The sequence below is a fragment of the Dermacentor andersoni genome, chromosome 6 (assembly GCF_023375885.2).
Source record: "Dermacentor andersoni chromosome 6, qqDerAnde1_hic_scaffold, whole genome shotgun sequence".
NCBI lineage: Eukaryota > Metazoa > Arthropoda > Arachnida > Ixodida > Ixodidae > Dermacentor > Dermacentor andersoni.
In genome coordinates, this window is record NC_092819.1 from 30,760,176 (window position 1) to 30,773,086 (window position 12,911).

The 12,911-nt window shown below is 46.7% G+C and overlaps 2 protein-coding genes across 9 annotated transcripts in view; one reads left to right on the top strand and one right to left on the bottom strand.

Annotated features, from left to right (window-relative positions):
* LOC126521470 (uncharacterized) overlaps positions 1-12,911 on the bottom strand; it is a 289,078-nt gene that overhangs the window by 128,217 nt on the left and 147,950 nt on the right. The gene's annotated exons all lie outside the window — the stretch shown is intronic.
* Positions 389-12,911, top strand: part of LOC126521587 (cell adhesion molecule Dscam1-like) — a 39,988-nt gene continuing 27,465 nt past the window's right edge. Inside the window, exons 1-5 of one of the 2 annotated variants that reach the window (XM_055066076.2) lie at positions 1,924-2,008; positions 2,315-2,584; positions 3,385-3,510; positions 5,755-5,925; positions 9,859-10,006. In XM_055066076.2, the coding sequence (XP_054922051.2) occupies positions 1,951-2,008; positions 2,315-2,584; positions 3,385-3,510; positions 5,755-5,925; positions 9,859-10,006 (773 nt within the window). In that variant the 5' untranslated portion in view covers positions 1,924-1,950. Of the gene's footprint in view, positions 460-1,126; positions 1,247-1,379; positions 1,521-1,923; positions 2,009-2,314; positions 2,585-3,384; positions 3,511-5,754; positions 5,926-9,858; positions 10,007-12,911 lie in introns of those variants that run through there. The other variant, XM_072288664.1, reaches the window with a different exon arrangement.

Below are 12,911 nucleotides of genomic sequence, written 5' to 3' on the forward strand. Positions count from 1 at the left end.
TATCTTCTGTGCCGTAACAAAAATATTAACAAAAATTTCGTCCATTCGAAATACGTTCTTGTGCATGTGCCTTACATATACCTATAGAGCACGAAATCATGCAAGTCAACAGATCAAGATAGAGCATATGCGCAGCAACGAGTTGAAAATTTGTTCTAAATTGACGCTCTGTTACAGACGCGCCAAAGATCCAGCCATTCCAATTACCGGCCCGTGTGAAAGCCGGTGACAAGGTGATCGCCACGTGCAATCTTGCGTCGGGAACACCACCTGTCACCTTTTCATGGCATAAGGATGGCAGCGACGTCACAAGTTTCTCTAAGGATATCAGCTATGGCAGCAACATTGTGTCCGTCTTGGCTATTTCTTCGGTGTCGCTGGACTCGCAGGGTAACTACACCTGCACGGCAACAAACACCTACGGCAGCGACTCGCATACAGTTCAGCTCAAGGTGGACAGTAAGTGCGCAGGGTCCTTCCTTTTGTTTTTACTTATCGCTTAGCTCAAATGATAACACGAAAAAAGCGCTTGTACGCTGTATACATAATGTTAAATTACCCATGTTCAGCTCAAACGAAAGCAGTACAACCACGTCAATTTTGAAAACTTACAACAGTCTTTAACGCCCGTTCTGAAGACTATAATTTCCGCTGAAAGGCTGACAGAAAATAGTTTTATGATGCATTTGGACAGGACCGTGCGCACAGGAGGGAGACTAAGTGGAAGCGGTAGACTGTCTACTGGATGTGTGACCTTTGTAGTAGCCTGCGCATTTACCACTAACTTTTTCCTGTGTAAATAGTTACACATACGTTTGTACGTCGGGGTTCCTCTTCGTAACATTTGGTGGGGGTGCGGGGTTCAATAGGTTTAATCTGTAATACAAACCTTACTAAATATACGTATCTAAACATTTGCTAAAAATGAGGTATAGTAAACAGTGCAAGTAATGATCGTAAAATGCTCTCCAGACTACCACATTAAATGTCACCGTTCCTTGTTTTTGACACCGCAGTACTTGTCGGGGTAGGGACGCGTTCAGATCATTTCTCGAAAGTTGTCGTCTTTGTGTACGTATACACACAGAGTAAAATTCTTAGCACGTTTTGTACAACTTTTTGATAGTGCCGCCAGTCTGGATTGTGGAACCCAATGATGCGTTTGGAACTGTCGGAGGAATGCTGAACATCACATGTGTGGCATCCGGATCGCCGGAACCGACGATCACTTGGAAGAAATTGGCGGGTGAGTGATTATCCGGTCTTTCACTGTCTCCCAGCGAGAAATGATCACGTCCAAGCCATGAAAACTGTATAATCCACGTCAATCGAAGCCGTGTCGCAATCGATATGAAATTTCTTGCTACTTTTCATTGCAGATAAAAACTCACTCGAGACGTGGAAGCAGCCTGTCGTCTCCCTCTTTCCGCTCACAGAAGCTCATCGAGGAAAATACACGTGCGATGCAAATAACGACATCGGAGGGCGGCTTACCAAAACTATTTCGGTATCCGTCAGAGGTAAGCGCTTGTTTGGCGAAAACGAATAACCCGCTGTCTTTCAATATGCAGCCCCCAGAGCGAAAAACTTCGTCAGCTGGCGCCACACTTTCCATTTATACACCGACGATGTCGGGCCTTGCGTGCCAAAAGGGACCTCGTGGTTAAAATAACTTCACAGGCAACAAAATCCCGTTAGTCGGCGTCAGTGACGCCGGCATCCACCATGTGGCGCCAAAAGTCCATGCGGTGGGCTTTACACTGCAAACGAAGAAGACATGTCGGCGTCCATGCGCCGACTTGCCCGAAAGCCCGCACCGAGCTTGGATTAAGAGCGGATTACTCGCCGTAGCTTCGGCCTCCAGCTGTGCAAATGCGCTTTCCCGTGCGGTGAAGCCTTCCCACCACTAAAGCAGTTGTGATGGCACGCTATGAGGTTTCAACCGGCGCAATGCGGATGGTATTTGCGCTTACAATTTCGGCGCTGAGCGGAGCCGCGTCACATCAAGGTAAGCTTCACTTCATGTTCCGTAACGTGCACTTGTTTTGGCGTTATGACAAAAAGTATGGTCGCTGCGTAGTCGGTAGCAACGCACGCATGGTCACATGTCGTGCGTGGTAAAACAGCGTGGGGAGAGCAGACTTTCAACACGATCTGCCACCTCGCCAGCAGACCTAAAGTAGCACAACAGCTCAACGTAGTCTTAGCGCCGAGTTCGGCATGCATGTTCCTAAATACCAGAGGTTAAAAGCTTGCTAAGATGATCTCGGAGACAAGGACATGTGCGTGTATAACAAGTGTATTTACTTTCCAGAACCGCCAGTCATTCAGCCATTGGTGCTCCCCTCCGACGTTGTGACTGGCGTCAGCACCAAACTCTTCTGCAACGTGCAAAGCGGAACGCGGCCGCTGGCGTTTTCTTGGATTAAAGACGGTGCTCCCGTACGAGAAGCAATATCGTCGCAGGACGATTTCTCGGCATTGAGCATAGACCCGGTGACAGCTGCAAGCGCAGGAAATTACACCTGCGTGGTGAGCAACGCAGCGGGTACAGACCGATACACATCAACGCTGGAAGTGAAGCGTAAGTGTGCTCCAAACCGCATTGTTTTCCTCATGCTAATTATCTATAAGTTAGTGCAAAATCAGGAGATGCTATCTACTTATAACAGCAACGCTTCATTTCGTTTAACTATGTCGGCGTGTTATAAACGACTCGCCGTCCCCGAACAAAGTGATGGTAACGTTGTTTGAAAGACACTACGCTCACGGGCGTTATCGGCACCTGCGAAATTGTCTAAATTGCCTGACCGAAACAACTTAGAAGAAAGCGTTGGTCATCTTCATCTCACTAATGCCTAGATGACAGAGTGGGTGCACCCTAAATACGAGATGCCCAGCGAAAGTTCCTAACTATGTGCCATCTTGGAAACGTCCGCAAGCGTTCACGGCTTACAACGTTTAGAAGTCGGACGTAAGATCACAGCCACAGAATACAACCATAACTAAATTATCGCGTAGTCCTCGAGATAGAAAGAATGTGGGAAAACACATGAAGAAGAAAGAAGAAATAAAAACAGAGAAACGCTGCTGAGTACATGTTACCTAAAGCAGGCGTACAAACACGAACACAAGTAGGAGCAAAAAGCACAACACAAGCTTGTGTCCGTATCTTCACGCCTTCACTCTTTAACTCGAATCGCTACCAACTTGCTTTCAGTCATACAAAGTCGCGTAGGGTCAGCGTGCGTCCTAGAGGATACCTGTTTACTGCGGGTGATCATATCCAGGTATCCTACCTGGTACCAACAGTGAACGGACTTTGGAAAACTATTGCAACTACTGCCCTGTTTACGATCGTCTCTCCTGATGTTCAATTTGCAGAGCCTCCACAATGGATCGACGAACCCCGCGACGTTTCCACTGCCGAAGGTGCCCAGGTGCAGGTTAGGTGCTCTGCGGCGGGGCGCCCACAGCCCGCCGTTACGTGGAGCCGATGTGTCTCCGGAGGTGAGCCGAAGTGAACATCGACATGAGCATGCCCTCACTTACCGCGTCTGCTAGGCATCGTTGTTAAACGGGCAGAGCTGTAAGAAGGAATGCATTGCTCGCACCACTTCTGAAGAGTACACTATACTGCTTACCACTACGAAATACAAAGAGAGAGGTCTGGCTACTATTCGCAGTATTCAGCTTCGAAGGAAAGCCTGCAGAGTTTTCATTACGTTCACTATATCGTTTAATATTGGCTTTACGATACCGTTTTATCGCAGAGTTCCCACTAATTTCGCACTGTAAATACAGAACTGTATAGTGTCATAGTAATTGCGCAATAAAACGAAAGAGATAGAGAAATAAACGCCGCTCTCTACTATTTCGTCACGTGCTGTGTTGCGGAATACTGACGAAACCGAACACCACCCCATAGCATGCGATGCGTACGGCAAGAATTACCCGTCCGGTTCACAAGGAGATGCACACATTCTCTATTGCTCGTACTTTACCACCGTTCAATAACTTAGCAAGGAGAGATTCTTCATCTAAGGCTACCGAGCAACGCAGCATTCTGTTCTTCATATGGCGTTAGGGCGGTTGACAGAGGCCCACATCAAGGAGAAAGGAAGCCGCGTCGAGAAACCTTCAAAAAAGAAAACAACGCAGGGTAGAATTTTCGCGAAGTTGGAAGAATCGCGCGGGGCTCTGGCGATGACGGGCGCTAGAGAACGACATAGCGGAAGGAGATGAGCACAAAGCTAAGACGAACAAGAAACGGGGGACGCGGGCGCGAGAGACGCCGGAAGTCGGCCGGTTCCGCACGGTGGCCATCGCTCCGCCACGGCGTGCAGCTGGTCATCCTTGACCCTGGCCGCTTACGGCAAGTGCTTCGTGCCGTGCCCTCCTCTACGGAGAGCAGTGAAAGCGGGGTGGAGTCGCGGTGGAGACGCCGCGGGACAGGAAACCACTCGCCCCGTCTCCAATGTCGCGGAACGAGGGGCACCGCCCCGAACTATAGCCAGCGCTCTTCCTGTCCGTAGCGAGCGTGCGTATGCATGAAGCGCCGCAAGCCACGGGAAAGGCACACACGTGCCTATGACCTGTTTGTACAGTGCCGCGTGGAGAAGACACCTGTTCGAGGAGCTCCTCGTCAGGGGGTATACCTTGTTGCTTCCGTGATCCCTGCCGTATGAAAGCGGTGGCGTTAGACGAGGCGTGCCAGGAAGGAAGAAGCTGCGCTATTAAACGTTATCCATGACTTTCCATCTGATCGCCTGTGAGTGTGCGTGCGAGCATACGCCTTTCCGCCATAAAGTGACAATTCCCCTGTAAATTAGGACCCTTAATTAGACCTAATCAGTTTGTATTGATCCAGAACTTGAAGCTGAAAAACATCTTTCTTTCTTTAATTATCAGCATAAGCGGAATGTACGCTAGTATATAATGCATATTTCTTAAGTACAGCCATGAGCAATAGAGCTTTACCTTATCTTGAAAGAAAGATTACTCGCGACGTGCGGCTTCGAACCAAACTTAATTGTGAATCTGCATCAAGTAGATTTCCCATTGAGCATTAGATACGTAGGATAAAATGGGTTTTAATCAATTTACCCTACCTACCAGTAATGAGGAATCACTAAGCCTCTGGCTACTTAAATTAACATTTATGCAAAGTAAACTTGGTTTAAAATGTAAAAAAGAACACGATAGAGCGCACAGAACTCACACTTACAGGAGTTACAGAAGCAACATTGATCATTAGGTTTCTCAATAACCTTTCAAGTTAGGCTCATGCGGGTATCACAGTTTAAATTGAAATTAAATTCTGGGGTTTTATGTGCAATATAAAGCACGATGTGATAATGAGGCATGTCCGCGTAAAGGGGGCTGCGAATTATTTTTGACTATACCTGGGGTCATTCAACGTGAACCTAAATCCAAGAACATGAGCATTTTTTGCATTTCGTCCCTATCGAAATGCGGCCGCCGTGGCTGGGATTGAACCCGAGACCTCGATCTGAGCGTCGCAGCGACTTAACCACTAAGCTACCACGGCGAATCCAACTCAAATTCGGATGCTGATTTCCCTACCTTTGGCAGGAGTGCAGACGAACCAATGTTCAGCAACGGCAGACCAAAAAGTGCGTAATGACAGTTTCCAGAGGATTACGCGTGAATAATGAACTGTTTCGCCACGCCTCGGAGGCGTCATTGCACCATTTCTGTATAACCCTGAAGCGGCCAACTTTTTTTGTGCAGGCAAGCGCAGCCTGGTCTGCGGTGACTCCGAGACACCGGTACCCGTCAGGACCAGCAACGGGAGCGTCTCGTTCGCGCCCGTTACGAAAAAGGACGAGGGGAGGTACGCCTGTTTCGTGGACAACGGCGTCGGAAAGCCGCTTAGGAAAGTGATCCGCGTGGCCGTCAACGGTAAGCAGATACGTCGGACACCCCATCGCCTCCAGAAGCCCCCAAAAAAACTCGGGAAGCAAGACGCGCGGCTTCCCTTCCGCAGCCCCGTTCAGCCTTCGGCTTCAGCGAAGCCATGCGACGGGGAAGAAAAAAAAAAAAAAAAGCTCGCGGGTCTTGCCAGCACGACAGTGCTTGCGCTCTTGCACGATCGGGACATCGCCTTTAACTATTGGCACCACATTTAATAGAGCCATAAGATATAAGGCGTCCAACACAAGGCAGTGTCAGAGACGACAAGGAGGACTCGGTAACGATGATAAAGAACGTAAGGTTCTGCTTGCAATGTGCGCTTAAATTTCAACACAAGACTATTTCTGCATTTTTGCTCACTTCTCAGTGCGGCTGCTTTCAATACCGGAGATGGGTACTGAGGGGCTGACTAGAAAGCCGCCTTACTTTTTTTTAATTAATGTTATTTGTTAGAGTTAACAGTGTGGTTGGGTGAGATCAATTATTTATGGTCGCCTGAACAAGGTCGATTGATTTTTATAGCCTGGTGGTTCTTCGGGAAATCAAAACACACGTTACGAATCGCACCTGACACGAACAGTTTCCTTCCGAACATTAAAGCGCATGATAGTAAGCAACGCCAGAGCAAACTTATGGTTTGTCTATTGCCATTGTCACGCTTTTTAACCATTTACGTTAGAAGAAGCTCATAAATAAAAAAAAAACATATGCGGATCCCACGCGCTGTGGGAATATCGATGTAAGCGAAGATTACTATGCTGTTTGCTTTCATTGACGATAATTAGCGGTGATGTTGACGGCGAACGTGCAATTTCTTCAGCGTTTAGTCCAATACGAGAGTGGTGAGTTGATGTTAAACGTTACTTTGCGTGCAACACTGCTGTTTGTCTACGTAGGATACAGAACACACAGTGATACGTGTTTGCTTGAGGCGTTGTTGTGCGCCATTGTTCATAATATCTGGGAGGGTTGATTGATTGATTGATGTTTGAGGTTTAATGGCGCAAGGGCGAGGTATGGCCAAAGAGCGAGGATTGGGAGGGTTGAGCATTATCATTGCTTCACATGGAACATCGCATCCAGGCAGAAGTGTTAAGAGGAAGCTTTAGCTCGGGCCCAACTCCGACGCGGCCTATTCAAATACATGTAAAACGCAAAAACGTTTTTCTGAGATAACCCCTGGACCGATTTTGATGAAGTTTGTTGCATTTGAGAGAGAAAGTTAAATTCCAGTGACTGTTGGAAGCGGAATTTCGATTTAGGTCCTGGATCTTGTGAAAAGAATTTTCAAAAATTCGGAAGTTCGAAAGAAATAGAAGAACGAAGTTTACAAATTCATAACTCTGCATCAAAAGCAGATATCGCGGTTCTGTAAACGGCATCCATGAGACTATTGAAAGCGGACAAAGTTGATATGTCATTTTATATCTTACGTGAATTCGTTACGTTGTTTACAATGGTACTGCAAAAGCTGTATTCTCATACTACTGAATCTTTTTTAGATTCATGTATAGCATATCAATTTTGTCCGCTTTAGATGTACTATTAGATGCGATTCAAAGAATTGTATTATCGTTTTTCGTTTTAGAGTTACAGAGTTGTAAACTTGATAGTTTCTTTTTTTGAAAATTTGCGCTATTTGTCACATTTTAATAAAAAATTAAGGACCTAAATCAAAAATTCGAAACCAACAGTCACTAGATTTTAAGTTTTTCTTTTAAAAGCAACAAACCTCGTCAAATTTGGTGCAGTGGTTGCCGAGAGAAACGAATTCTCCTTTTACATGTATTTAGATAGGAGCACCCGAGCTAAAGCTTCCTCTTAAACTTTATTTGAATTATGGGGCTGTACGGTGCCAAAACCACGATCCGATTATGAGGCACGCCATAATGGCGGACTCCGGATTAATTTTGACATCCTGGTGTTCTTTAGCGCGCATCTAAATCGAAGTGCACATCTAAATAGAAAGTGCACTAGCGTTTTTGTATTTCGCTCCCGTCGAAATGCGGCTGCCACGGTCCGGACTGAACCCGCGACCTCCAGCAATGCCATAGCCATCAAGCAACTGCGGCGGCCACATAAGTGGTGATTTGACGTGTGACCGCTTCTGTAGTGTCGCCTAGACCCTACGGCGTTTTAATGCGGCTTTACGTCTGGACTCCCTGCGTCAGTTGTCCGCTTGACAAATTTACGTGGTGTTCATTTTTCAGAAACAGCAGAAGTACACCCTACCTTCAACTTGCCCGCAACCACTGTTTCTTTGCCTTCTCACACCATGTTTTCCCCCTCCCGCCCTCTCTCCCTGTAAGGGAACCCATTCTCTCCCTCCACCCTCACCCCCCTCCTCGATACAGTTCTCCATACAGGCCCCCTCTGAACTTGCACGTTAGTAGAAAGGTAAACGCTGCAGTTTCTGCAACGCTTTTGAGGGGGGCCACAGATACGGATAATTACAGCTGTCAAGAGGCTAAAGTAGCGACACCTAGGGTGCTCCAGAGGCCATTGTGCACATTCCACGCGTTGGAAACGTCCAAGCGGAATTTCTCGCGTCGACGTTCCGTTCTGCCACGCTCCAGCCATGTATGTACAACATTCTGAACCCCCCCCCCCCCCCCACCCTCCCCGACGCGGTGGACAAGAAAGCGGCAGCAGCGTAAAAATTCAAGGGAAAGGCAAAGAAAGCTTCGCTTTAAAATAAGCCTTCAAAAAAAAAAAAAGGAAACGGGAACTGGCCAGCCCCTGCCTGAAGACTCTTTTTACTCGCTCTGCGTCCGTCCCTCGGTGCGCACGTGCGTGGTTTCCTTGAATCTGCTTAACCTGTTCCCGCTAAGGCGGGCTATGCCTTAAGTTTTACAGTGCGGAGCCATGCAGGTGGTTTCTCTCGAATGCCGACCAACGTCTCAGCACATGCGATACAAGCCATGTTCTACCACGATTCTTTCTTCGCGATCCCAAATCTGTACCGAGCTTGTGCACCCACACCGACATTAAATAAAGTTTTATCACAAATGTCATACAATCTCACGTCTCCTTCTTCATCTCCAAACGGAGGTCGCAACTAATGTTTACCCTTTAAGTGCATGAAACTGTTTTGTATCTCGAGTGCTTTTCGTTGATTGTACGAACGAAAATTCTTCCGTTACTTTCCTCTGTTTGCACTGCATTGTTCGAGAAGTTTACCGTATACAAGGTCAACACCAAAAAAAAATAAAAGAAAGAAGGAATACGCCTTCAGACCTCACTGTGTTTTTTATGCTGACTGTTCGATGTCGCCTCGGTCTCACTACACATGACGCACGCTTCCCGATCATGAGATAACTGGATTCTTTCGGGAAGCTTAGCGTTTGCGTCGCTCACTCCGTTTCCTCGATTTCTACAAAGAACTCCTAGCGCCACACTTCAGCATAAATTAAAACAGTAGCAAAATTGCAGATTTGAATGTCTGGTCTACAGTATCCATTGCAGTTAGAATGACGACAGATGGATTAATGGCTGTGTTTACACAAAAAAGAAAAAAAAAACAATATCGAGAAATGGCAGAACGAAAACGAAAGTGGCTAATCTCCTATAAAGGACAGAGGCTGCGGTCATCGTAAGCGCCTCATGAGGTTGAAGTGAACGCACATGTTTTCGACATCAAATTATTATGCGACGTCCCGGTTTTGAGTTGCAATGTTCTGCATCTGATCTAACAGTGCTCCCTTACTTTGGTTTCCTTTATGAGAGTCCTTGCTTTGTGCATCCAATGCCACTTACTGCCTTCTTCCATGTAACGTTCCACGCCCTGTCTTTTCAGCTGTAGCAGAAACGTAAGACGAACACTGTCTACCTTTCGCACTCTCTCGTATCGCACGGCGTAGTGAGACGTGGCCACGAGTACGCAGACTAATCGTGCGATGCTCTGCACGCGGACACTCGCAGTGCCGGCCAAGTTCACCGAGAAGCACAGTGTGGTGACCGCTCGGCGGGGCGAGAACGCGCGGCTGGTGTGCGACGCCCAGGGAGACCAGCCGCTCACCGTCGCCTGGTCCAAGGGCGTCCAGAAAATCGACCGAGGGGGAAACTCACGGTGAGACTGTGCTTGCTCTACTTTCTTTTCTTTTCTTTCTTTTTTTTTTCATTCTTTATTCTTCTTGTTAGCACTTCACACCGTGTGTCCCAGCTAATGTCAGCCAAGTCGTCCAAAAAAGAAAGAAGAAAGAAAAACACTGTACAACACACAATTATAAGACTTACGGTGCTCGGTCGTCAGAGGGCTGACGACGGGACACCGTAGGTCTTCAAATCGTACCTTGCACCATCTCTTGTCAATCTTTCTGTTTTTTTTTTTTTCGTCGAACATGTTGGCTAAGATTAGCTGGTACACCCTCCATAACTGCTACTTATTACTGTGTGTTCAAGCCGGCAATGTCAGACAAATCGACTGTGAAACTACAATGCGGTGATTTGAAGGACTTGAAGCTGTCAGCTGTTACGGCAAGCAGCGATGGGGCATCTCTCTGACGTTCGTGACATGATAACTCGGCGATAATGTGTACATCCATGCAATGTCTTATGTGACACACTGAATTCTTAAAAGTGTGCAAGTACACACATGATAGAAAGGAAAAGACGAATATAGTGGACGCTAAACGTGCATGGATTAAGCGACGACCGATCACAGGCAAGTGACAACTTGCGCGTTTTAAGCGTACATCTCGTGAAACAAATTAAAACTGCGAGCAAATAATGAACCAGAAGGTGCCATCCACTAGCACAGGACACAGTGGCGACGCTAAGCGCGCTGTAGAACTTGAACAAATGAATATTGTCGACAACGGTACTGGCGACGTCAGTGAGATTGTAATCGGTGTAGCGTTAAATAAGCACTAGCGGTCGTAAACACTTCGCTACTAGGCCTATTTTTGCTATTCTGCTCATATCATATTTCAAATCTTGCTATTCACTGTGTGCTTGTGCGTGGCGCTATGCATCCCATAGTCAAACGATGTGCAGCGGGTAGCTGCACAAGAACGTCAAGCTTAAATCAAAGAAGGTGTGAAATTTATATTCGTTATATGTGCCTGCGGGAATGCCTCTATCGATGTTATTCAAGTTAATGCATCTCACAATGGCGTTGTTAAAACAAATTTAATGGTTAACATACTGACGACTACTGTTCCACCTCGTGCTGGGCAGTTCGAAATGTAAGCTACAGTGGCGCAGACATGTTATCATGCGCGTGTTACGCTCGAGGCTTGTGTTATTCTCATAACGAAAAGGAAAATACGAGTTGATCTGATTTCCGTACAAATATAGGAAGACATAATCAAACTTGAACACTGCCAGAAAGTCAACACAGGGCTAACTTCGTCCCAGTTGCTGCTTCGAAATTTTACCTCTGTCTAAATACCCATGAACTGTGAAGGCCAGGCAAGACATGTTGCGATCCAGGCTCCATGTAGTCATAGTACGGCAATCAATAAGCAGTGTCTGCCACCTTCCATTCTCATGCGTGCGCTTAACCAGTGTGCTACCTAGGTGTGGGTGTTAACAAATTCAAGATGAAACTATGTGTCGGGAATCGTAGAAACACTACCGGGAAAAAAATGTATACATATACATCTATATATTTTTCCGGTAATTAGGCACGCACTTGATGCGAACACGCTTCAGATACTGTCTGTGAAGCCGGGCAAGTTAAAAGAAAATGTGCGCCTCCCAATCGAACTGCGCGTGGGCTACATATGCAGCGCTAAGGGAAGGATTTAATTAGGTTAATCGCGTAATTAAATCACGTCACACGCACGGCACGTTCGATCCACGTTTCCGGCCCTGCCTACGGAATGCGGCCGAGAGGCTTTCGGTGCAATAATTACCTTTTCTTTTTTTCTTCTTTTTTTGAAGAACTGAGAGCGTAGCGCGCGCTGCAATGTGCCGCGCGAGAAAACAAATAGCAAGGACGACAAAATCGCACGTTCCGGAAAGAAGGCGGGAATTATCAAGCTCCGGAACGTAAAACTCGAATAGACTCGAGCGCCTTTAACAGGCAGGCCTATCTGTGCTCGGGGTATTGATTTTTCAGCTGCAGAGACCCACCGATGTGTACGCAGTGGTTCTCACACAGTGTTCGAATTGATCCATATGTGTCAACCATGCAGTATATATGACTGAGCTTATCCGTTGTGCTGCAGCCGTCACGTACGTCGAAGAAGTGTGCGCCAATTGTTAAAGACTGCAAAGCATGGTCCGTGTTTTTGTCCGACAGAGCATTTCGCTGTTCTTTATTGAGATCAGCTTTGCTGTGACGATTTTATTTCGTCTCATGTAGGTTCCTCTTTTTCTTTTTTTTTTTCTAAATGCGTTAGCATTAGCCGTGTCACAATGGGAGAAAGTGTATGTGTGTGAAGTGGTGGACGTAGGCCACGTGGTGGGGGTATAATGGGTATGGGAGAGCTAATTGTGTGTTTGTGTACATATACATATACAGTATCTTGCATTTCCCACTCAATCGCCACTGAATCATTTATGCTATAAAACAATTCAAATGACGTAGCCGAGGTGCTTTAGATCTCGCTCTCAACTGCACAACTGCACAGAACGGAAAACACCGACGAGAAAGTGTGACGGCTTGCAGCTCATGACGAATATGCTACGAGCACCGAAGTGTTAATTCGCATTCGCATCGGTGACGCAGTGCAAGAACAACTACGCATTCCGATATTTCGACACGTGTTGCAGAACTCCCCACGCTCAAAATTTATCTGTAGTTCTCACCCATGGGGCGTCCCTTATACACAAGCCATATTTCTGGGACGCTCAAATCGATCAGTCAGTCATGAAGAATGGAGGTTTCATTTCTGGCGTCATCCGCATAGCGATGAAATCTATAAGCAAATGCCATCGCGCTGATTCTTTCTTTTTTCTGCACGTTGGCGGAAAGAGACACGGTAAGTACGCATATCTCGATGAACAGTGTATACTAGAGGCCTGTA